The 24288-nt window shown below is 47.2% G+C and overlaps 1 protein-coding gene across 3 annotated transcripts in view; it reads right to left on the bottom strand.

The window, feature by feature from the left end:
• Positions 1–16938: 16938 nt before the first annotated feature.
• Positions 16939–24288, bottom strand: part of LOC144486754 (sodium- and chloride-dependent taurine transporter-like) — a 72472-nt gene continuing 65122 nt past the window's right edge. For all 3 annotated transcript variants that reach the window (XM_078204783.1, XM_078204782.1, XM_078204781.1), the window contains 2 exons: positions 22872–23042; positions 16939–22082 (listed from right to left, as the gene is read on the bottom strand). In XM_078204783.1, coding sequence (XP_078060909.1) covers positions 21930–22082; positions 22872–23042 — 324 coding nt within the window. In that variant the 3' untranslated portion in view covers positions 16939–21929. The remainder of the gene's footprint in view (positions 22083–22871; positions 23043–24288) is intronic.

The raw sequence follows: 24288 nt of genomic DNA, 5'->3' as shown, positions 1-24288 counted from the left end.
CAGAACTGAGCACAGTACTCCAAGTGGGGTCTGACGAGGGTCTTATATAGCTGCATCATTATCCCCGGACTCCTAAACTCAATCCCTCGATTGATAAAGGCCAGCACACCATACGCCTTCTTAACCACCTCCTCCACCTGCGGGGCCGATTTTAGAGTCCTATGAACCCGGACCCCAAGGTCCTTCTGATCCTCTACAGTACTAAGAGTCTTTCTCTTTATATTGTACTCCTTCGTCCCATTTGACCTGCCAAAATGGACCACGACGCATTTATCTGGGTTGAAGTCCATCTGCCACTTCTCCACCCAGTCTTGCATCCTATCTATGTCCCTCTGTAACTTCTGACATCCCTCCAGACTATCCACAACCCCACCAATCTTCGTGTCGTCAGCAAACTTACCAACCCATCCCTCCACTTCCTCATCCAGGTCATTTATGAAAATGAAAAACAGCAAGGGTCCCAGAACAGATCCCTGGGGCACACCACTGGTGACCGACCTCCATTTAGAAAATGGCCCATCTATACACACTCTCTGCCTCCTTTGGGCAAGCCAGTTCTGGATCCACAGGGCAGCAGCCCCTTGGATCCCATGCCCTCTCCCTTTTTCTAGAAGCCTTGCATGGGGGACCTTATCGAACGTCTTGCTAAAATCCATATAAACCACATCTACCGCTTTCCCTTCGTCAATGTGTTTAGTCACATTTTTGAAGAACTCCACTAGGCTCGTAAGGCACGATCTGCCTTTGACAAAGCCATGCTGAGTATTCTTGAGCATACTAAACCTCTCTAAATGCTCATAAATCTTGTCCCTCAGGATCTTCTCCATCAGCTTACCAACCACTGAGGTTAGACTCACCAGTTGGTAATTTCCTGGGCTATCCCTATTCCCCTTCTTGAAAACCAGAACCACATCCGCAATCCTCCAATCCTCTGGCATCTTTCCCGTCTCCATCGACGACGCAAAGATCATCACCAGAGGCTCTGCAATCTCTTCCCTCGCCTCCCACAGTAACCTGGGGTACATCCCATCCGGACCCGGCAACTTATCTATCTTGATGCCATTCAAAGATTCCAGCACAACCTCTTTGTTAAAGTCCACATACTCAATCTTTTCAGTCCACTGCAAGCCCGCAGTACATCCACCCAGGTCCTTCTCCTCTGTGAAAACCGAGGCAAAATACTCATTAAGCACCTCTGCCATTTCTACTGGTTCCGTACAGACTTTCCCGCCTTCACCTTTTATAGGCCCTATTCCTTCACGTCTCATCCTTTTACTCTTCACATATCTATAGAACACCTTAGGGTTTTCCTTAATCCTACTGTGGTGAACCACTGTAACTACATGTGTATGCCTGGACACACTCATGCTGCACCTGGCCCGAGACTCCTCCCTTTCCACCTGAGACTCCTCCCTTTCCACCAGAGCGAGGTATAAAGGTGATGGTTCCTCCTCCTCGCCTCAGTCTGGGCCAGTTCAGCTACAAGAGTGTGCTCCTGTTCTTTGTGAATAAAAGCCTGTTAATTTCACTCACTCACTGGAGTCCTCGTATCGTGATTGATAGTGCATCACCTACCTGCCAAGCCCTTCTCGTGACCCCTTCTGGCTCTCCTAATTTCCTTCTTTAGTCCCTTCCTACAAGCTGTATACTCATCTAGATCCCTATCTTCGCCAAGCTCTCTGAACCTTTTGTATGCTTTCCTTTTCTTCTTGACTAGGTCCCGCACAGCTTTCGTACACCACGGTTCCTTTAACCTACCAACTCCTCCCTGTCTGCTCGGAACGTTGGCCTGTAGAACTCTAGACAGACATTCCTTGAAAAACTGCCACCTCTCTTCAGTACATTTCCCCAAGAATACCTCCTTCCAATTTACTCCTCTAATTTGCTGCCTTATGTCTTCATATTTCCCCTTACTCCATATAAACGCTTTCCTAGCTTGCCTGATCCTCTCTTTTTCCAATGCAAGCATAGAGGAGATAGAGTTATGATCGCTATCCCCAAGATGCTCTCCCACTGAGAGATCTGACACCTGTCCAGGTTCATTGGTCAGTATCAGACCAAGTACAGCCTCTCCTCTTGTAGGCTTGTCCACATGCTGTGTTAGGAAACCCTCCTGAACACACCTAATGAACTCCTCCCCATCCAATCCCCTTACCCTAGGGATATTCCAATCTATGTTTGGGAAATTAAAGTCTCCCATCACAACAACTCTGCTATTATTGCATCTCTCCAGGATCTGTTTCCCTATCTGCTCCTCCACCTCCCTGTTACTATTGGGCGGCCTATAGAAAACTCCCAGCAAAGTGATCGACCCCTTCCCACTCCGAACTTCCATCCACAGAGACTCTGTGGACAATCCCTCCACAGCATACACCTTCTCTACAGCTGTGACACTATCCCTGAGCAGCAGTGCCACTCCATCCCCTCTCTTGCCTCCCTCCCTGTCCTTCCTGAAACATCTGAATCCCGGCACCTGGAGTATCCAGTCCTGTCCCTGAGACATCCAAGTCTCCGTAATGGCCACCACATCACACTTCCAGGCATCGATCCACACTCTGAGCTCATCCCCTTTATTCACTATACTCCTGGCACTAAAGTAAACACATCTCAATCCTTTGGTCTGAGCTCTCCCCTTCTCTATCCCCCGTCCATCCTCCCTCTTGCACCGTCTATAACCCTTCTCTGTTTGCGAGCTAACTTCCTCGCTCCCAGTCACCTCGTCTCGATCCCCTCCTCCCAATCATATTCTGATTTTCTAAGTGTCCTTGTTACCACCTTCCGAATAATAGATTTGAACATTTCCTTGATGGCTGGTGTCAGGCTAACTGGCCTGTAGCTTCTTGTTTTCTCTTTCATGCTTCTCTTCAATGTTGGAGTTACATTTGCTCCCTCCCAAGTCATGGGAACTGTTCCAGAATGGAGGAAATTCTAGAAGATTGAAAACAACGTACCCACCATTGCTGCAGCACCCAGCCTTCTCTGTCACTTTCAAACACCTATGATGTCAATCATCTGCTCCTGGGGATTTTATAAATTTAGCTCCATAAATTTTTCCAGTGTGTTTTGTTTTTGCTAATGCTGATTTCTTTAGGCTCCTTATTCATCCCTGGTTCTCTACTTTTTGGGATTTTTTATTTGTGAGGACAGATGGAGTCATTTGTTTAACTGCCCTGCTATTTCTTTATTCTGCATTATACATTTCTGCTCTTTCTGCCTCTGAGGAAGCCAGGATTATTTACATTATTCTCTCAGCAATCCACATCCTTCCTGAGGTGTGGCATGTGGAACTGAACGATGTCCTCCAGATGACCTCAAGGCTCAGTTCCAACTTCCTCATTCTGTGTTCTGGATCGTTTGAGGTGAAGAACAACTTTCTATCTCCTCTCGTTTTCACATCCTTGCATTATGGTGAACAGCTGAGGCGCTAGGACAAATCACTGGGGAACATTAGTCATCAAGTCCCACAGAGAACATTCCCTACTCTCTGTCTCCTACCCTCATAAACAACGTCTGACGTTTATCACCAGGTTACTTCCAATGCCACACACTTACTCTTGCTAATATTTGCCCCTCGACTGAGTATACATGGGCATAATTTCTAAAGCTGCAGACAGTATAAAACCCAGGAATGTAGCAAACGGGTAGGAGAGCAGAAACAGACTTCAGGAGGATAGGGAGAGACTGTGAAAACGGATAGACATGTGGCAGATTAAACTGAACACCGAGATGTGCGAAGTGCATTTCAGAAGGAGGAACAAAGGCAATATGAGCCAAATGTTGCAATCTTAAAGCAAGTGCAGAAACATTGAAGCAGGGGAGTGTAAAATCTTTGCAGAGGAGAGGGCAGGTATAAGAGCACACACAGGCCGGAATTCTCCGGTCTCACATACCCGCTAGCCAGTGAGAACGGAGAATTTGGCACTCAGCTAAATCTCCATCCACAGCAGCGGGACTGGAAAATTCAAGCCATAGGGTGGGGATTTTCCAGCTTTTCACGCCAGCAGGATCTTCTGGTCCCACAAAAGATCAGCCCCACCCCCGCCCCCCACCATTCCCCCCTTAGCCCCCAACGCAAAGCGGCATAGATATCAGTGCGAGCAAAAGGTCCTGTCACTGGCCAATGGTGAGCTGCGGCGGGAAGCGGGGTGGGAAATCCTGCCGACAGTCTCCTTGGTTTTATAAAAAGGGGCTGAGCGAACAAAAGGGAGTCAGTTATACTAAGCCTTTGTAAATCACTGACTTGACCTCGGTATTCAATCCTGGCCATCGCACTGCAGAAAGCATGTTATAGCCTTGGAGAGGCTACAGGGTAGAGCTACTGATAATGGTAACATGGATGGGAAACTTCAGTTCGATGGAAGGACGTGAGAAACTGGAACTGAACAGAGAAGATTAAGGGTGTTCAATTTGATAGAGGGGTTCAAAATCATGGCAGGTTGGGTGGTAACCAGAGGGACAGGAGGAGGGGTAAGAAGCAATCGGGAAGACAATCCCCTGGGGCGGTTCCCCTCCATAATAGGTTTTCGGTGCTGGAGGCTACAGTTGAGGAGGAATCAACTGAGCATAGAGAGCAGATCTCTGGGGGTGAGCCGAGTGAGAAAGCTCAGGTGGTTAGGGGCTGTAAAAGACTGGGCCTTGTGATTGGGGACTCCACAATTAAGGGGACAGATAGGAGAGTCGGAACTAAAGGTAGGGACTCAGGGTTGGTGTGTTGCCTACCAGGGGCTGGGGTCCGGGATGTGTCTGACAGGGTATTCAGGACTCTTAGGGGGGAGGGAGATAAACCACAAGTTATTGTACATGTGGGGACACACGACATAGGGAGGATAGGGGAAGGGGATATTAGGCAGGGATTTATGGAGTTGGGGTGGAAACTAAAGGCCAAGACTGACAGAGTGGTTATCTCTGGACTCTTGCCTGTACCACGGGATAGTTTAGAGAGGAATAGGGAGAGGGAAGGTTTGAATTCATGGCTGAGGGGATGGTGCAGGAGGGAGGGGTTCAGGTACTTAAGCAATTGGGGCTCGTACTGGGGAAGGTGTGACCTCTATGAGAAGGATGGTCTACACCTTAATCAGAAGGGGACCAATATCCTGGGGGGTAAATTTGCTAAGGCCATGCAGGGAGGTTTAAACTGATTCGGGGGGGGGGAGGGATCCTGAGTAGTGGGGCTGAAAGTGAGGGATGCATGGATGGGGACTGCAATGCACGGCATTGCAGAGGTGGGGTGGAGCAGGGTTTGAAATGTGTATACTTCAATGCCAGGAGTATTCGCAATAAAGTGGGTGAACTTGCAGCGTGGATCAGTACCTGGGACTTCGATGTTGTGGCTATTTCAGAGACATGGGTAGAGCAGGGGCAGGAATGGATGCTGCAGGTCCCGGGGTTCAAATGTTTTAGTCGAAGTAGGGAAGGAGGTAGAAGAGGGGGAGGGGTAGCATTATTGGTCAGAGATTGTATCACAGTGTCAGAGAGGAGGTTTGATGAGGACTTATCTGTTGAGGTAGTATGGGCGGAGATTAGAAATAGGAGAGGAGAGGTCACCCTGTTGGGAGTCTTTTATAGACCTCCTAAAAGTTCTAGAGAGGTTGAGGAAAGGATTGCGGAGTCAATCCTGCTTAGGAGTGAAAGTAATAGGGCAATTGTTATGGGGGATTTTAACTTGACTAATATTGACTGGAATTGTTATAGCTCTAGCTCGTTAGAGGGGTCAGTTTTTGTTCAAAGCGTGCAGGAAGGTTTTTTGACTCAGTATGTAGACAGGCCAACTAGAGGTGAGGCTATATTGGATCTGGTGCTGGGAAATGAGCCAGACCAGGTGCTAGACTTGGAAGTTGGTGTGCATTTTGGTGATAGTGACCACAATTCGGTTACGTTCACCTTAGTGATGGAAAGGGATAGGCATGAACCTCGGGCCAGTGGTTTTAGCTGGGGGAAGGGTAATTATGAGGCTATTAGGAGAGAATTAGGAAACATAGGTTGGACTAGGAGATTACAGGGACTGGGAACGTCCGACATGTGGAGTTTTTTCAAGGAGCAGCTACTGCGAGTCTGTGATAGGTATGTCCCTGTCAGGCAAGGAGGAATTGGTAGGGCTAGGGAACCGTGGTGCACCAAAAAAGTTTCTTTGTTGGTTAAAAAGAAAAAGGAGGCTTATGTTCGGATGAGACGTGAGCACTCGGGTAGTGCACTAGAAAGCTTTAGATTGGCTAAGAGGGAGTTGAAGAGCGAGCTTAGAAGGGCTAAAAGGGGACATGAGAAGACTTTGGCGGATAGGGTTAAAGAGAATCCTAAGGCGTTCTATAGGTATGTCAAGAACAGAAGGTTGGTTAGGGCAAGTTTAGGGCCAGTTATAGATGGCAGAGGGAAGTTATGTGTGGAACCGGAGGAGATTGGTGAAGCATTGAACCAATATTTCTCTTCGGTGTTCACGCAAGGGGACATGAATATAGCTGAGGAGGACACTGGGTTGCAAGGGAGTAGAATAGACAGTATTACAGTTGATAAGGAGGATGTGCAGGATATTCTGGAGGGTCTGAAAATAGATAAATCCCCTGGTCCGGATGGGATTTATCCAAGGATTCTCTGGGAGGCAAGAGAAGTGATTGCAGAGCCTCTGGCTCTGATCTTCAGGTCGTCGTTGGCCTCTGGTATAGTACCAGAAGATTGGAGGTTAGCGAATGTTGTCCCATTGTTTAAGAAGGGGAACAGAGACTTCCCCGGGAATTATAGACCGGTGAGTCTCACTTCTGTTGTCGGCAAGATGTTGGAAAAAATTATAAGGGATAGGATTTATAGTTATTTGGAGAGTAATGAATTGATAGGTGATAGTCAGCATGGTTTTGTGGCAGGTAGGTCGTGCCTTACTAACCTTATTGAGTTTTTTGAGAAAGTGACCAAGGAGGTGGATGGGGGCAAGGCAGTGGACGTGGTATATATGGATTTTAGTAAGGCGTTTGATAAGGTTCACCATGGTAGGCTTCTGCAGAAAATGCAGATGTATGGGATTGGGGGTGATCTAGGAAATTGGATCAGGAATTGGCTAGCGGATAGGAAACAGAGGGTGGTGGTTGATAGTAAATATTCATCATGGAGTGCGGTTACAAGTGGTGTACCTCAGGGATCTGTTTTGGGGCCACTGCTGTTTGTAATATTTATTAATGATCTGGATGAGGGTATAGTTGGGTGGATTAGCAAATTTGCTGATGACACCAAAGTCGGTGGTGTGGTAGACAGTGAGGAAGGGTGTCGTAGTTTGCAGGAAGACTTAGACAGGTTGCAAAGTTGGGCCGAGAGGTGGCGGATGGAGTTTAATGCGGAGAAGTGTGAGGTAATTCACTTTGGTAGGAATAACAGATGTGTTGAGTATAGGGCTAACGGGAGGACTTTGAATAGTGTGGAGGAGCAGAGGGATCTAGGTGTATGTGTGCATAGATCCCTGAAAGTTGGGAATCAAGTAGATAAGGTTGTTAAGAAGGCATATGGTGTCTTGGCGTTTATTGGTAGGGGGATTGAATTTAGGAGTCGTAGCGTTATGTTGCAACTGTACACAACTCTGGTGCGGCCGCACTTGGAGTACTGTGTGCAGTTCTGGTCCCCACATTACAGGAAGGATGTGGAGGCTTTGGAGAGGGTGCAGAGGAGGTTTACCAGGATGTTGCCTGGTATGGAGGGGAGATCCTATGAGGAGAGGCTGAGGGATTTGGGATTGTTTTCGCTGGAAAGGCGGCGGCTAAGAGGGGATCTTATTGAAACATATAAGATGATTAGAGGTTTAGATAGGGTGGATAGTGATAGCCTTTTTCCTCTGATGGAGAAATCCAGCACGAGGGGGCATGGCTTTAAATTGAGGGGGGGTAGTTATAGAACCGATGTCAGGGGTAGGTTCTTTACCCAGAGGGTGGTGAGGGATTGGAATGCCCTGCCAGCATCAGTTGTAAATGCGCCTAGTTTGGGGGCGTTTAAGAGATCCGTAGATAGGTTCATGGACGAAAAGAAATTGGTTTAGGTTGGAGGGTCACAGTTTTTTTTTTTAACTGGTCGGTGCAACATCGTGGGCCGAAGGGCCTGTTCTGCGCTGTAATGTTCTATGTTCTATGTTCTATGACACAGGGAAACTTGGTAAAAGAACCAGAGGCGAGATGAGAATTCTTTAAACACAGCAAGTTGTTGTCATCCGGAAGGTGCTGCCTGAAGGGGCGATGGAAGCAGATTCAATAGGAACGTTCAGAAAAGGAATTGGAGAAATACTTGAAAAGGAATGTATTGTAGGATTAAGGAGAAAGAGCCAGGGTGGGAGGGCAGGGTGGCAGGGCAGGGTGAGGAGGGCAGGGTGAGGAGGGCAGGGTGGGTGGGGGGGGCAGGGTGAGGAGGGCAGGGTGGGGGGGCAGGGTGAGGAGGGCAGGGTGAGGAGGGCAGGGTGGGTGGGGGGGGGCAGTGGGACTAATTGAATAGTACTCTCAAATTTTACCCATAGTTCTTCTTTCTAGTCGCGAAATCATTGTCCTCACTGGATTTTCGAATTCCCTTTGGGAAGATCCTATTGCGTGGAAAATTCTGCTCCAATTTATGCCACATCGGTGCCTTGGCTCCTCTAAGTATTTTATTCATTTTTGGGATATGGGCATCACTGGTTAGGCCTAGCATTTGTTGCCCACCCCTAAATGCCCTTCAGAAGGTGGTGGTGAGCTGCCTTCTTGAAACGCTGCAATCCCTGAGGTGTAGGTATACGCACAGTGCTGTTATGGACGGGGGTTCCAGGATCTTGACTCAGCGACAGTGAAGGAATGGCGATGTATTTCCAAGTCAGGATGGCGAGTGAGTTGGAGGGGAACCTCCAGGTGGTGGTGTTCCCAGGTATCTGCTGCTCTTGTCCTTCTAGATGGTAGTGGTTGTGGGTTTGGAAGGTGCTGTCTAAGAAAATCATTGCTCTATAAGCTGAATTTGCGTATTTTAAAACATTTATTTTTTACCCATTTGTACCCAGAACTCTTATGTTGGCAACTGTCTCCACCCGAGCCTATACATATTACTGATTCGTTATTTTTCATACTTTTGACCTATCATACATTTAGTCACTGATGTTGGGTAAACTGTTGCACTGGTGACAACATGTTATAAATTTTAACACTCCTACTTTATAAATGACACCTTTATTATTTCTTGTTGCAACCGGTTCCTGTTGTATTTATATTACCTTTATCTGTTCTGTACTTTAACCGTTGTTCCGACCTCTTTCCCTTATCTTTAAGTTATTTTTATGTTCATTTGGAACCTCCCCTCTCTTTATTGGTTTAACATCATCTCCACTGCCCTATTTGTCCTTTCTGCCAGGACCTTGGTCTCAGCCTGGTTCAAATGCAGGCCATCCAAGCGGAACAACTCCCTCTTGTTCCTGCACTCTTGCCAGGATTCTTTGCTGCCCTCATTTTCCCGCCAGCGTTTCAGCCACACATTCACTTTCCTGATCAGATAGTCCTCAAGCCAAGTTGCACATGGTTCTGGTTACCTTAATTTAGCTCCAATACTCCCATAGTGTGACCTCCTCATTCTCCTTTCCGATATCCTTGGTTCTGAGACACCAACAGGACAACAGGGAGGTGGTGGCACAGTGATATTGTCACTGGATTAGTAATCCAGAGATCTAGGGTAATGAATGCTCTGGGGACCTGCGTCCAAATCCCACCACAGCAGATGGTGGAATTAATGTCTAATGATGATCGTGAAACCATTGTCATAAAACCCAATTGGTTCACTAATGCCCTTTAGGGAAGGAAATTTGCTGATCTGGTCTACATGGGACTCCTGACCCATAGAAATGTGGTTTGACTCTTAACTGCCCCCTGAAATGGACTAGCAAACTATTCAATTCAAGGGCAATTAGAATGGGCAACAAATATTGGTCCTGCCAGTGGCACCCACATCCCATGAAAGAATTTTTAAAACTGGATCTTGTCCCAGTAACACTCTGGCTACTTTGACAGCAGAAAGGGGAATGTCGATGAATCTTCTTTGTATGGACTTCAGGAACGCATTTGTTAAAGTTCCTGTGAAGTGACTGTTTCAAACTCCTGGAATTGAATGCAAATTATTGACCTTTCTGGGAAACTGGAGGAGCTGGGGAGCTGGATGTGACTACTGGCGTAGGAATTTTCTTTTGTGGTTGGGATGCTGATGTTGGGACCATTTCCTGCATTATTCTGACATCTAATTCTTGAAACGATTTTTGAAAGTTGGCCAAATAGTGGCCAGGGTGCAGGCCCACTGTCCAATTAAAGACTAGAAGGTTAATTGGAAGCCTCCTCAGCCCCAAGAGATTGGCAAATTGTCCTGCTGATGTAGGTAAGAGAGAGAGAGAGAGAGGCAGTGAGAGAGAGAAGGAGAGAAAGAACAATGGTGAGAAAGAGAGTTAGAGAGAGGGGGGAAGAGAGCAAGAGAGAAAGGGAGATAAGAGACGGAGATAGAGGTGGAAAGAGAGCGCGAGGGAGAGAGTGTTTAGGTTTTGAAATGTAACCAGACCGATGAGCAAAGAACAAAGGCAACAGAGATTTTGAAAGCCTTGAATGCACATTTTGAACCCTTGGTGAATGTTACACATGAACATTAAGTATTCAACACTAGAGTTCAGAGTGAAGACAAAACCATTGAATGGTGTGTCACGATAGTAATGCTGCTAGCAGAATCATATGAATTTGGAAAGTTAAAAGATGATCTGTTTAAAGATAGATTGGTCCTAGGAGTAAGAGATCCCCATGGTGAGAGCACTTCGACTGAAGGATGAGGAAGTGATGCTAAAGAAAGCAATAGGCGTCTGTCGAAATGTGGAACTTGTGACAGGTCAGCTAGAGCATATGTATGGCATTATGCTGAGAGATGGTGTAGGCTAAAAAAGTGGAACAATCACAGACAAAGGGCAGGATACAGACGCTGCAGAGTGCAAAATGCACAGGAAAAGAATTGCCCAGTATGAGGAAGGCAGTGTTTTAACTACAAGAAGCAATATCAGTTCACACACTAGTTCCTGGCCAGAATAAAAACAAAATAAATCTTTACAGATGGCCAGTGGAGAGATTTCAGCCAGAGAGTCTGATGAAGAACTATACACGATACAATAGATTGCATTTGGAAGGAGATTGTCTTTGACTTCAGGAAGCGTAAAAGAGAACATGCTCCTGTCTACATCAACGGGGATGAAGTAGAAAGGGTCGAGAGCTTCAAGTATTTAGGTGTCCAGATCACCAACAACCTGTCCTAGTCCCCCCATGCCAACACAGGAAATTTGGCATGTCAGCTACGACTCTCACCAACTTTTACAAATGCATCGTAGAAAACATTCTTTCTGGTTGTATCACAGCTTGGTATGGCTCCTGCTCTGCCCAAGACTGCAAGGAACTACAAAAAGTTGTGATTGAAGCCCAATCCATCACACAAACCAGCCTCCCATCCATTGACTCTGTCTACATTTCCCGCTGCCTCGGCAAAGCAGCCAGCATAATTAAGGACCCCATGCACCCTGGACATTCTCTCTTCCACCTTTTTCCATCGGGAAAAAGATACCTGAGGTCTGAGGTCACGTACCAACCGACTCAAGAACAGCTTCTTCCCTATTGCCATCAGACTTTTGAATGGACCTACGTCGCATTAAATTGATTTTTCTCTACGCCCGAGCTATGACTGTAACTGTCTCATTTCCTTCTCTATGAATGGTATGCTTTGTCTGTATAGCGCGCAAGAAACAATACTTTTCACTGTATGTTAATACATGTGACAATAATAAATCAAATCAAAAAAAAAGATTGGTTCAGTCAAGTCATAGGTGACAAATGGTTTGTGACTTACTGTGAGGAACACAGAGGGAGTGTGTCAGGTGAGCAAGACATGTCAGATAGACACTGGGGTGTCACGCAACATAACCTTCATTGATCTGTGTAACGTGGCTCAGCTTGCTGATCCAAAAATAAATCCCTCCAGAGTAATATTGAGGCTGTATGAGGCACAGAACTCATACCCAGAGGACAAGTTAGTCTGACAGCCCCAATGCAAAGGCAAGAAGGATAATCTGTAATTCCAGATCATAGCTAGGACATAACTGCCACTCCTTAGAGCAGAGAAGGCCGAGGGGGGACCTCATTGAGGTGTGCAAAATTATGAGGCACATTGACAGAGTAGACTGGAATAAACTACCCTTAGTAGAGGTGTCAATATCCATAGAAAGAACCATAGAAATCCTACAGTGCAGAAAGAGGCCATTTGGCCCATCGAGTCTGCACCGACCACAATCCCACCCAGGCCCTACCCCCATATCCCTACATATTTTACCCGCTAATCCCTCGAACCTACGCATCTCAGGACACTAAGGGGCAATTTTAGCATGGCCAATCAACCTAACCTGCACCTCTTTGGACTGTGGGAGGAAACCGGAGCACCCGGAGGAAACCCACGAAGACACGAGGAGAATGTGCAAACTCCACACAGTGACCCAAGCCGGGAATCGAAGCCAGGTCCTGGAGCTGTGAAGCAGCGGTGCTAACCACTGTGCTACCGTGCCGCCAAGGGGGCATAGATTTATCATAAGAGGCAGGAGAATTAGAGGAGATTTGAGGAAAAACTTTATAACCCAGAGGGGGGTGAGAATCTGGAAATCACTACCTGAAAAGGTGGTGGAGGCAGGAACCCTCACAACATTTAAGAAGCACTTAGATGAGCGCTTGAAACACTATAGCATACACAGCTACAGATCAAGTGCTGGAAAATAGGATTAGGAGTAGTACTTGATGGCTGGCACAGGTGCAATTTTATGGTGGGGTGGGCAGGGTCCTGTCTGGAAGACTCCCCATGCTCCTATAGAGGCCCTTAAGGGCCTTTTCCCACACGGCCTCGGCATGGAATTGGGTCGCCCTCCTCTCAGGGAGCAGGGAGATCCGGCTCTCCCTCCGCACTCCCCCTCCAACCCGATTTATCCCCCGAAACCGTGATTGCCCCCCAGGGCATCCCCTACCCTCCCAGCGTCGGGACACCTGGTCCGTCCCTGAAGTGTGGTCCCAGGACTCAGACATTGCAGTACCTCTCCTGACCACAAATGCACTGTGCTTGGAGGGGCAGGACAATGGTCAAGCTGACATCTCCCCAAGGCAGGAATTCCATCAAAGAGGGACAGAATTCCCACAACGGGTCAGTCATCCCTCTCCGCCTCTCAGGGCCTTTTGCCCCTGGATTTCTTTTATGAAATTGTTGTTTAATGGTTCCTTCTACTGAGAGCTGAGGTAAACTCCCATGCTGATAACATTTCATCTCATGGTGCCAGGTCAGGTATGGCTATCTGAATCTCACCAAAAAGAGATGTCTCTAAAGTGACTTTCCCAACATCAAGATGTCCCAAAGTGCTTCAGAGACAATTCATTATTTTTGAACTGTTCTAATGCAGAAACGTCGAATCCAACTTACACACAGCAAGATCCCACGTGATAAATGTTTTATGTGATATTGGTTGAATTACCAGGGAAACTACTCCATTTGTCTTCCAACAGTACTGACAATGCAGCACTCCCTCAGTACTACCCTCTGACAGTGCGGCACTCCCTCAGTACTGACCCTCTGACAGTGCGGCACTCCCTCAGTGCTGACCCTCTGACAGTGCGGCACTCCCTCAGTACTACCCTCTGACAGTGCGGCACTCCCTCAGTACTACCCTCTGACAGTGCGGCACTCCCTCAGTACTGACCCTCTGACAGTGCAGCACTCCCTCAGTACTGACCCTCTGACAGTGCAGCACTCCCTCAGTACTGACCCTCTGACAGTGTAGCACTCCCTCAGCACTGACCCTCTGACAGTGCAGCACTCCCTCAGTACTGACCCTCTGACAGTGCGGCACTCCCTCAGTACTACCCTCTGACAGTGCGGCACTCCCTCAGTACTACCCTCTGACAGTGTGGCACTCCCTCAGTACTACCCTCTGACAGTGCAGCACTCCCTCAGCACTGACCCTCTGACAGTGCAGCACTCCCTCAGTACTGACCCTCTGACAGTGCGGCACTCCCTCAGTACTACCCTCTGACAGCGCGGCACTCCCTCAGTATTGATCCTCTTGACAGTGCGGCACTCCCTCAGTACTACCCTCTGACAGTGCGGCACTCCCTCAGTACTGACCCTCTGACAGTGCGGCACTCCCTCAGTACTGACCCTCTGACAGTGTGGCACTCCCTCAGTATTGATCCTCTTGACAGTGCGGCACTCCCTCAGTACTGACCCTCTGACAGTGCAGCACTCCCTCAGTACTGACCCTCTGACAGTGTAGCACTCCCTCAGCACTGACCCTCTGACAGTGCAGCACTCCCTCAGTACTGACCCTCTGACAGTGCAGCACTCCCTCAGTACTGAGGCCCTGTTCATCGTGGTTGAGGCCTTCAATCAGGCCAAGCTCAAGGGTGTCCTATCAAGATAACACCAAATGCCTCCTGTTACACCAGAGGCCCAAACATCCTCGACCACTGCTCCACAAATACCAAAAATTCCTACCGCTCTAGTGCCTGCCCACATTTTGGTAAATCAGACCACAAGGCTGTGCTCCTGCTCCCGGCTTACAAGCAAAACCTGAAACAGGAGAATCTGTTAAAGTAAGTCGTGCAATGTTGGTCTGAGGAATCGGACAATCTCCTACTTAGAGTCAGTGAACTTGTCAGTATTTAAAAACTCTGTGACCAGCCTGAACATGTACGACACCACAACAACTGACTTCATTAATAAGTGTGTAGAAAACTGTGTGCTAAAGAAACAAATATACACATTTCCGAACTGGAAACCGTGGATGAACAGGGATATCCACTGCTTGCTGAAGTCCAGGTCTGAGGCGTTCAAGTCAGGCGACCTGACCTATACAAGAAAGCCAGATATGATCTAAGGAGATCCATCAAGGATGCCAAAAGACAGTACCGGACCAAGCTAGAGTTCCAAGCTAGCCACATGGACCCCCACCGACTATGACAAAGTCTGGAAGACATAACAAGCTACAAGATGAAGGCATGTAAAATCGCCGGCACCAACGCATCTCTCCCTGATGAGCTCAATGCATCTATGCCTGTTTGAGCAAGAGGTCAGCGAGAGCACGCCCTCCACCCTGGAAACCTCAGATGAACTTGTATCTGAGGTCACCATTGCAGATGTCAGAGTCGCTTTCTCGAAGGTCAACCCATGGAAGGCTACTGGCGCGGATGGGGTATCTGGACGAGCACTCAGATCCTGCCTGGATGAGCTGGCGGGGGTATTCGCAGATGTCTTCAACCTCTCTTTACAACTATCTGAGGTCCCCATCTGCAGGAATGAGGTAGAGAACCTGGTGAACTGGTGTGACGACAATAATCTCTCCCTCAATGTCAACAAAACTAAGGAAATTTTGAAAAATTCATTCATGGAAATGGGCGTCACTGGCTGGCCAGCATTTATTGCCCATCCCTCGTTGTCCTAGGACAGTTGAGAGTCAACCACAGTGCTGTGGCTCGAGTCACATGTAGGCCAGACCAGGTAAGGATGGCAGATTTCCTTCCCTAAAGGACATTAGTGAACCAGATGGGTTTTTCCGACAATTGACAACGGTTTCACGATCATCAGTAGATTCTTAATTCCAGAGTTTTTTTTATTGAATTCAAATTCCACCATCTTCAATGGCGAGATTCGAACCCGCGTCCCCAAAACATTAGCTGAGTTTCTAAATTAATAGTCTAGTGATAATACCAGTAGGCCATCACCTCATTGACTTCAGGAAGTATAGTGGACATGCTCCTGTCTACGTCAATGAGGACGAAGTAGAAATTGTCGAGAGCTTCATGTTTTTAGGTATCCAGATCATCAACAACCTGTCCTGGTCCCCCCATGCCGACATTATAGTTATGACTCTTACCAACTTTTACAGATGCACCATAGAAAGCATTGTTTCTGGTCGCATCACAGATTGGAAGGCTCCAAGACTGCTAGAAACTACAAAGGGTCATGAACGAAGCCCAGTCCGTCATTCAAACCAGCCTCCCATCCATTTACTCTGCCTACACTTCTTGGAAAAGCAGCCGGCATAATTAAGGACCCCACACACCCCGGACATTCTCTCTTCCACCTTCTTCCGTCGGGAAAAAGATGCAAAAGTCTGAAGTCACTTACCAACCGACTCAAGAACAGCTTCATCCCTGCTGCCATCAGACTTTTGAACGGACCTACCTCGCATTAAGTTGATCTTTCTCTATATCCTAGCTATGACTGTAACACTATGCACTCCTTTCCTTCTCTATGTACAGTATGCTTTGCCTGAATAGTGCGCAAGAAACAATACTTTTCACTGTATAAATACATGTGACAATAATAAATCAAATCAAAAATACTGATTCTGACAGTGTGGCACTCCCTCAGTACTGACCCTCTGACAGTGTGGCACTCCCTCAGTACTGCTCCTCTGACAGTGCGGCACTCCCTCAGTACTGACCCTCTGACAGTGTGGCACTCCCTCAGTACTGACCCTCTGAAAGTGCAGCACTCCCTCAGTACTGACCCTCTGACAGTGCAGCACTCCCTCAGTACTGACCCTCTGACAGTGCAGCACTCCCTCAGTACTGACCCTCTGACGGTGTGGCACTCCCTCAGTACTGACCCTCTGAAAGTGCAGCACTCCCTCAGTACTGACCCTCTGACAATGCAGCACTCCCTCAGTACTGACCCTCTGACAGTGCGGCACTCCCTCAGTACTGACCCTCTGACAGTGCAGCACTCCCTCAGTACTGACCCTCTGACAGTGCAGCACTCCCTCAGTACTGCACTGAGAGCGTGAGCATGGATTTTGTGCTGATTTTTATAGGTGGGTTGTGAACCCATTGCTGAGGGGAGAGTGAGACTGTACCTCCCTCAGTTAAGGTTGAACAAGCCTCATAAAAAAAAACAAATTAAGAATGAAACTTCCAATGAAAACTGTAAACATTTATTCATTTTTTTTAAACTTGTTTTATTTTTCCACACGGGTACAAGATCAAAATTTCTAATACAATTCTCGAACCATCACCTAAGAAAGCACAGGACACTTGGATATACGGTATAATATAAATACATATCTTTATATCTTCTCTTTTCTTCTAAAAAAATGCAAACGGCTAAAAATGGAACGTCTAATTCTGTTCCACAAGAGCACAAATGTTCAAGAGAGGAATGGACAGGAGTCACTCATCCTTGACCTATTAACAGCAAGTGGGGAAAACCAAACAGTGCTTCCCTCTCCCTCCCCAAATTCACCCACCTAAAACCCTTCTTCCACTTTCAGAGATGGGAGAGAGAGAAAGAGTGAGAGAGAGAGAAAAGAGAGAAACAAATGGAGTGAGGAGAGAGAGGAACAGAGGTGAGAGGGGAGGAAGAGAATGGGAGGAAAGGAGTTAAGAGAAAGGAGTGGGGGAAGGGGAAAAGTGAGAGAAATGTGTTGAGAGAGAGAAAAGGGGCGGGCAGGGGAGAGTGAAAGAGGAACATTCTTTCAGGTCGGGAAGAATGAATTTCAAATGCCTGGGGCCTAGCGGGTGGGTGGAGAGATCAGGCGAAGGCTCCCCCTCCCCCTGCTGTTAGTTCAAGCCTAACGACTGGGAGGTCAGAGGTGAAAGTTCCTGCCAACTAAATCAAAATGAATCTACAAAAAAAAATGAGAGAATTACCAGCTTGTACATGTCGAATAAGGAGACACAGTCCTTCTCAAAAGTTTTAAAAATAAAAAAAATACACATTGTTTTTTTTAAAAGCTTATTCACTATTAAAAGTGTAGTTTAATATCTATCATCATGATGCGTAGTTTTGACACAAAAAAGCCAGAGTAATGATGAAATGTGACTGTGAGGTTCTGGGCTGGTCAATATTTACAGATGGAGGAATAAAGTCAACAGTTTCTGGGGATTTTCTTTCTGTTTGTCAGATTCACATTGCCAACTTCAGTCAGGATATTCGAGTCAATGAACCAAAATGTGAAACACTGCAGCACCACAAGGTGATGAAGCTTCTGTTAATACACTAGTTACCTTAAACATTAATCAAAGCAGCCAATTCCTTTATAACACTGTGAGGTTCAGTGTGGTGCCTCCTGTACCAGGGTCACACACGGCCCGAGTTCCCCATAGGACTGAAGCCAGTGCAGTTTGCATGGCACTCAATGACTTCTGTCTCTCTCTCTGTATGTGTGTCTGTGTGTGTGCATGTCTGTATATGTGTGTGTGTGTCTGTGTGTGTTGAAGTGAGCACCCGATCCTCCCAAAAAACCAACGCTTGTTTTAATCTACATCGGCATTTTCATCTATTGGTTCAGTGCAGCCCAACTGCAGACCCTGAACCCAATCCCTGAGCTCATACAAGGCTGGCCAGGCAATGGAAAACATGTCCAGCCCCTGAACCACTCTGTGCCCCATGACAATGGTTGGGGATGGGTGGTGGAAATTTCACTGTTACAGGTCTCCTGACCATTCTGGTGTCAAGCCCTGTGTTTGGTTTTGTAATGTGTATTTCTCCCTCTGAAAATAACATATCCACACTGATCAAACTTAAAAAAAAACCCAAGTCAAAAACAGTTTTTAACATGGCTTCTTCACTGAGAAGCAAGACCTGATTCTGAGAACAGTTCACAAATTGGGGAACAGCTGCTCTGTGTTCAAAGGTAGGAGTCATGGGTTTTGTTGGATTATTAAATGTTACCCTCGTTAAAAGACAGGGTTGGAGTTGGAGCAAGTCCAGGATCTGTGAAGCTGTGGGACTCAAGCCTAGGAATGGGAATCTCTGGCCTTCCAACACCCTGTGACCCCAGGGAGTGATCAGGATAGAGATCGGGTCCCTCACCCCCTTCTGCCAGGCTCACTGAGGTCACCAACTCTGATTGGGCCTCCTGGAGGTTTAGCCGCATGAGCTTGTGACTCATCGAGCAAACTACCTGCTCCCGCATCCCCACTGCACCCCCCCCCCCCCCCCCCACCGCCCCCATCTTTGACACCATTACATTTATAAACAAAAGTGTCCAAATAAAATGTCGACACACATCATCACAGGTTTAAGGTGCTGGGGGGTAGGTACAGAGGAGATGTCAGGGGTAAGTTTTTCACTCAGAGGGTGGTGGGTGAGTGGAATCGGCTGACGTCGGTGGTGGTGGAGGCAAACTCGTTGGGGTCTTTTAAGAGACTTCTGGATGAGTACATGGGATTTAATGGGATTGAGGGCTATAGATAGGCCTAGAGGTGGGGATGTGATCGGCGCAACTTGTGGGCCGAAGGGCCTGTTTGTGCTGTGGCTTTCTATGTTCTATGTTCTATTGTGAAAGTTATCTTTGCTTCCCTTTGCCAACTGATCTGTCCATGAGTGTGGAATCCTGTCAGTTTAATCACATCGGTTTGGTACAGTCAATTTAAAGTCAAGAGTTTAGAGGCACTCATTCTCTATGATCTCACTGTTCCAACTGCCTACACTGACTGACCTACAACAGAAGTGGCTACTGCACCACATGCTGCTTTGACTCATCAGTCCAGGAACCTGGGCTGAATATAAATTGTGGCGGTGTGAAATATTTATGCTGGGTGCATCAGGTCCGAAAATGACATCAACATCAATCTGATGTTCACCTCCTCCAATCTCCAGATTAAAGCACCACAGCAAAGCTGTCATAAATATTCCTTTCCCACATTCATTTATGGGAGGTGGGCATCATGGGTTAAGCCAGTATTCAATGCCCATCCCTAAGTGCCCTACAGAAGGTGAGCCACCACCTTGAATATAACCGAGTGTCTTTCTGGGCCATTTGAGAGGACAGCTAAATATTAGGCACAGTGGTGTGTAGACTGCAGCCATATTTTAGTTCAGATTGCATAAGGAGGGCAGTTTTCAATTCATTCAGCTCATGGGATGGAATGGAGTTCAGTGATTCAAGGGACAAGGAAGGGAAGGAGCATAAACCATCTTCAGCCAATGGAACAGACAGTCGGACCGTTGAATTAACCAGATAACTCATGCATTGGCACCATGCTCTAGCTGGAATGTGGGGGTTGGCCCCTTTGATGGTTGAGTGTGGACATGAAGATGGATGAAAGATTTGGGAGTTGAGGAATTCTCTTCAGGACAATTTGTGCCTGTTTAGCCATGAACTTCCCTCTGGGGGGATCAATTTGTTAAAAGCATGCTCTCGGGGTGTGGCAGCAATGACGTGGCATTCCCTGCATGTCCCAAGCTACTCCTCAAGAAAGTGGGAGTGGGTCTACTCTCCCTGAGTCCCATTGTGGGAGTGTGGAAGGGGAAGAATTGATGGGTCCATTCACTGATAAACTTCAGTCTGAAAGTTAAAATCACTCTGCCACCCTCCAACAGACCTCCCTTACATTAAACCTCCAATGCCAGTTCCTACAATTGGATCAGGTGTGAGATGAGGCATGAAGGTTGGGACCATAGATTACTTGGTTAATTCTTAACCCAAGGTTAGCATTTTCCCTACTCTCATACACCCTCCCACCTTACATTCTGCACTCACAGGCAACTTAAAACAAAAATAAAATCTATTTTATTTTTCGCAAAGGGTTTACAAACAGTTCAATGGTTCGAAAGGAATGGGATCGAGTATCAGATCTGCTAAACCACTGTTCCCACAAATGCAATGTGTGATAGAGAGAGAGACAGAGTGAGATTGAGAGTGTCTCTACACTCTCCTGACTTGCTTACACATCCAGTGATACAGACTAGAATCAATGAGTTGCCGGAACATATGCAACACATTGTAACAGAACCATAAAGCCTAGAACACGGGGATTACAGATTGATAAATAGGCTTCATAGAAAATAAACGAGGGTGAGAAAATCTTCATTGGACTCCCTACAACATTGAACTGAAATCATCCGTATTGTTATATACACAATGATTGTAGTTTTAAAAAAAAGCCACAGGTACAATGTCATATTCTTTTACCACACACACGCGCACACAAAAAAACTTAAAACATTGTGCAACATTTTTTTTAAGCTTTTTGTAAATCTATCAACTGCAAATTATTCACAAAATAGCTCCTGCTGCTAATACCCCAGTCCACTGTGGTTTGGTCCAGTGCCTTGTGGGATCAAGCCTCTCACCTTCACCGCAGGGAGAGGGAAGAGGGGGAAGGTAGGTGGAGGAGGGGTATGGTAGGTGGAGAGGGGGAGGGTAGGTGGAGAGGGAGAGGGTAAGTGGAGGAGGGGAGGGTAGGAGGAGAAGGGGGGAAGGGGAGGGTAGGTGGAGTGGGGAAGGAGGAGGGTAAGTGGAGGGTAATTGGAGGTTGGGGAGGGGGATAGTAGGTGGAGAGGGGGGGAGCAGACTCCTACAATGCAACAGTGTTTTTAACTGAATTCCTGTTTCTTGAATATTTCACCTAAAACACAAAAAACAATGGGGGCGGGGGTTGGTGGTGGGCGGGAGATAGTCGGGGGAGGGGGGAAAGGGTAAGGAAGAAATTGGAATTCCAATGGTTCTGCTCCAAGCTTCATCTCCTGATCACGTCACCAAAGCATCACGGGAGCCTCTCAGACCCGCCTGCAACTCTTGCGGTCTGTCCATCAGAACATTGCGGTGAAGTTCATGACAGGGAGGTGGGGTGAAGGAGGGAACTGAGCAAAATAGAGAATAATCTCCAGAGGATCACCTTAATGTTGGAAAGATAGTCAGTCTTCCCACAAGGATTAGGAAGCAGGACCTAGCCTTCTGATTGGAGTGAACTGTGTTCAAAATGCTTGCGAATGATTACTAGTACAAGATACGCAAGTTAGTTGCTTCCATTGTTTTATTTAATGTGACCTCTGAGGGATTAACCATCGAGTTCAGACCTAGGTCTAGGGTGGGCATTGCTTTAGGGAATGGGGAAATCTGGTCCTAGAAAGGCTAGAGTTTATGTCAAAAAAAAGCACAATTTTAGTCTCTCATAGAGAGCTTACATCGCAGTCTCTATTATTATCTGTGTGGGCTTTCCTACATCATTTCCTGCAGTCCCATTGGGACTGAGTGGAACTGTGGCCTCAGCATCCAACGCCAGGTCTTTTGGTTTCCTTCCTTCTCCTTTGGGTGCTGTGAGCATCTTTATCCGCTGGAGGGGGAGATCAGAGAGGAGAAGAGGATTAGAACTGATAACAATGAAATACAGACACATTGGCACAGGAGGAGGCCACTGAGCCCCCCCCCCCCAGCCTATTCCACCACTCAATTACATTGTGTCCAAATTGTATCTTAACTCTGCCTGGCCACCATGATCCAATTGCCCCAAGTCCATTTGTCAAGGAAAAAATATCTTAATCTCAATTTTGACATTTACAAAGCCTCAACAACCTTTTTTTGTGGGAGAGAGTTCCAGATTCCCACTCCCCTTTGTTTGAGGAAGTGCTTGCTGACATCACTCCTGAACGGCTGGACTCCAATTTTAAGTTTCTGCCCCCTCCTTGTTCTGGACTCTCTCCACCAGAGGAAATAGTTTCTCTCTATTTACGCTATCACACACCCTTTGTACATGTGCAATATGTCTGGAAGCTGTGAAAAGTGTTAAACAAACACAACTTCTTTCTTTCATGCAGAGGATGCAGTGATTCTTCCTGAGGTTCGGTGCTCAGAACATAGTGCAGCATTCAAAATGGGGTCTAAGAAGAGCTTTAAATAACAGTAACATAACTACCACATAAGCAGGGAACAGGAGGAGGCTTGTAAGGAGCCTAAACACCAGCATAGAGCAGTTAGGCCGAAGGCTTAATTAGATCAGAGATTCTATCCAAATCTAAAAGCCTGACAAATATTCCATTTGGTTTCCATTCTATCATCAGATGGCAGCTTAGTCCTCAGGGTTTAAGTGCCAGGTCTGAACATCTAGCGTCCATTAAAGTCTTACCTCAATTATTGGCCCATCCGACTGAATAATCTTGACAACCATCACCAGTGGGATGCATATCATGGAGGCCAGAGCCAACAACCAACCCAAACCCTCGGCCCAGAAAGGGAACCTGTAGCTTTTGTTGTAGGTCAACGGCGTGTACTTGGCAAGTGAGAAGATGAAACAGGCCTACACATGCAGGAGAAAACACAGTCACATTGAAAAATCTCCCTCTCCACTGTCCCCATCAAACACTCCCAGCACAGGTACAGCATGGGGTTAGATACAGAGTAAAGCTCCCTCTACACTGTCCCCATCAAACACTCCCAGCACAGGCACAGCACGGGGTTAGATACAGAGTAAAGCTCCCTCTACACTGTCCCCATCAAACACTCCCAGCACAGGCACAGCACGGGGTTAGATACAGAGTAAAGCTCCCTCTACACTGTCCCCATCAAACACTCCCAGCACAGGTACACCCCGGGCTAGATACAGAGTAAAGCTCCCTCTACAGTGTCCCCATCACACACTCCCAGGACAGGTACAGCACGGGGTTAGATACAGAGTAAAGCTCCCTCTACACTGTCCCCATCAAACACTCCCAGGACAGGTACAACCCGGGGTTAGATACAGAGTAAAGCTCCCTCTACACTGTCCCCATCACACACTCCCAGGACAGGTACAGTAGGGGGTTAGGTACAGAATAAAGCTCCCTCTACACTGCCCCCATCAAACACTCCCAGCACAGGCACAGCACGGGGTTAGATACAGAGTAAAGCTCCCTCTACACTGTACCCATCAAACAATCCCAGGACAGGTACAGTAGGGGGTTAGGTACAGAATAAAGCTCCCTCTACACTGCCCCCATCAAACACTCCCAGCACAGGTATAGCACGGGGTTAGATACAGAGTGAAGCTCCCTCTACACTGTACCCATCAAACACTCTCAGGACAGGTACAGCACGGGGTTGGATACAGAGTAAAGCTCCCTCTACACTGTCCCCATCAAACAATCCCAGGACAGGTACAGTAGGGGGTTAGGTACAGAATAAAGCTCCCTCTACACTGCCCCCATCAAACACTCCCAGCACAGGTATAGCACGGGGTTAGATACAGAGTGAAGCTCCCTCTACACTGTACCCATCAAACACTCTCAGGACAGGTACAGCATGGGGTTAGATACAGAGTAAAGCTCCCTCTACACTGTCCCCATCAAACACTCCCAGCACAGGCACAGCACGGGGTTAGATACAGAGTGAAGCTCCCTCTACACTGTCCCCATCAAACAATCCCAGGACAGGTACAGCACGGGGTTAGATACAGAGTAAAGCTCCCTCTACACTGTCCCCATCACACACTCCCAGGACAGGTACAGCACGGGATTAGATACAGAGTAAAGCTCCCTCTACACTGTCCCCATCAAACACTCTCAGGA

The sequence above is a fragment of the Mustelus asterias genome, unplaced genomic scaffold (genome assembly GCF_964213995.1).
Source record: "Mustelus asterias unplaced genomic scaffold, sMusAst1.hap1.1 HAP1_SCAFFOLD_449, whole genome shotgun sequence".
In the NCBI taxonomy this organism is placed as follows: domain Eukaryota; kingdom Metazoa; phylum Chordata; class Chondrichthyes; order Carcharhiniformes; family Triakidae; genus Mustelus; species Mustelus asterias.
Note: the sequence above shows the minus strand (reverse complement) of the source record. Positions and strands in the feature narration are given on the sequence as shown.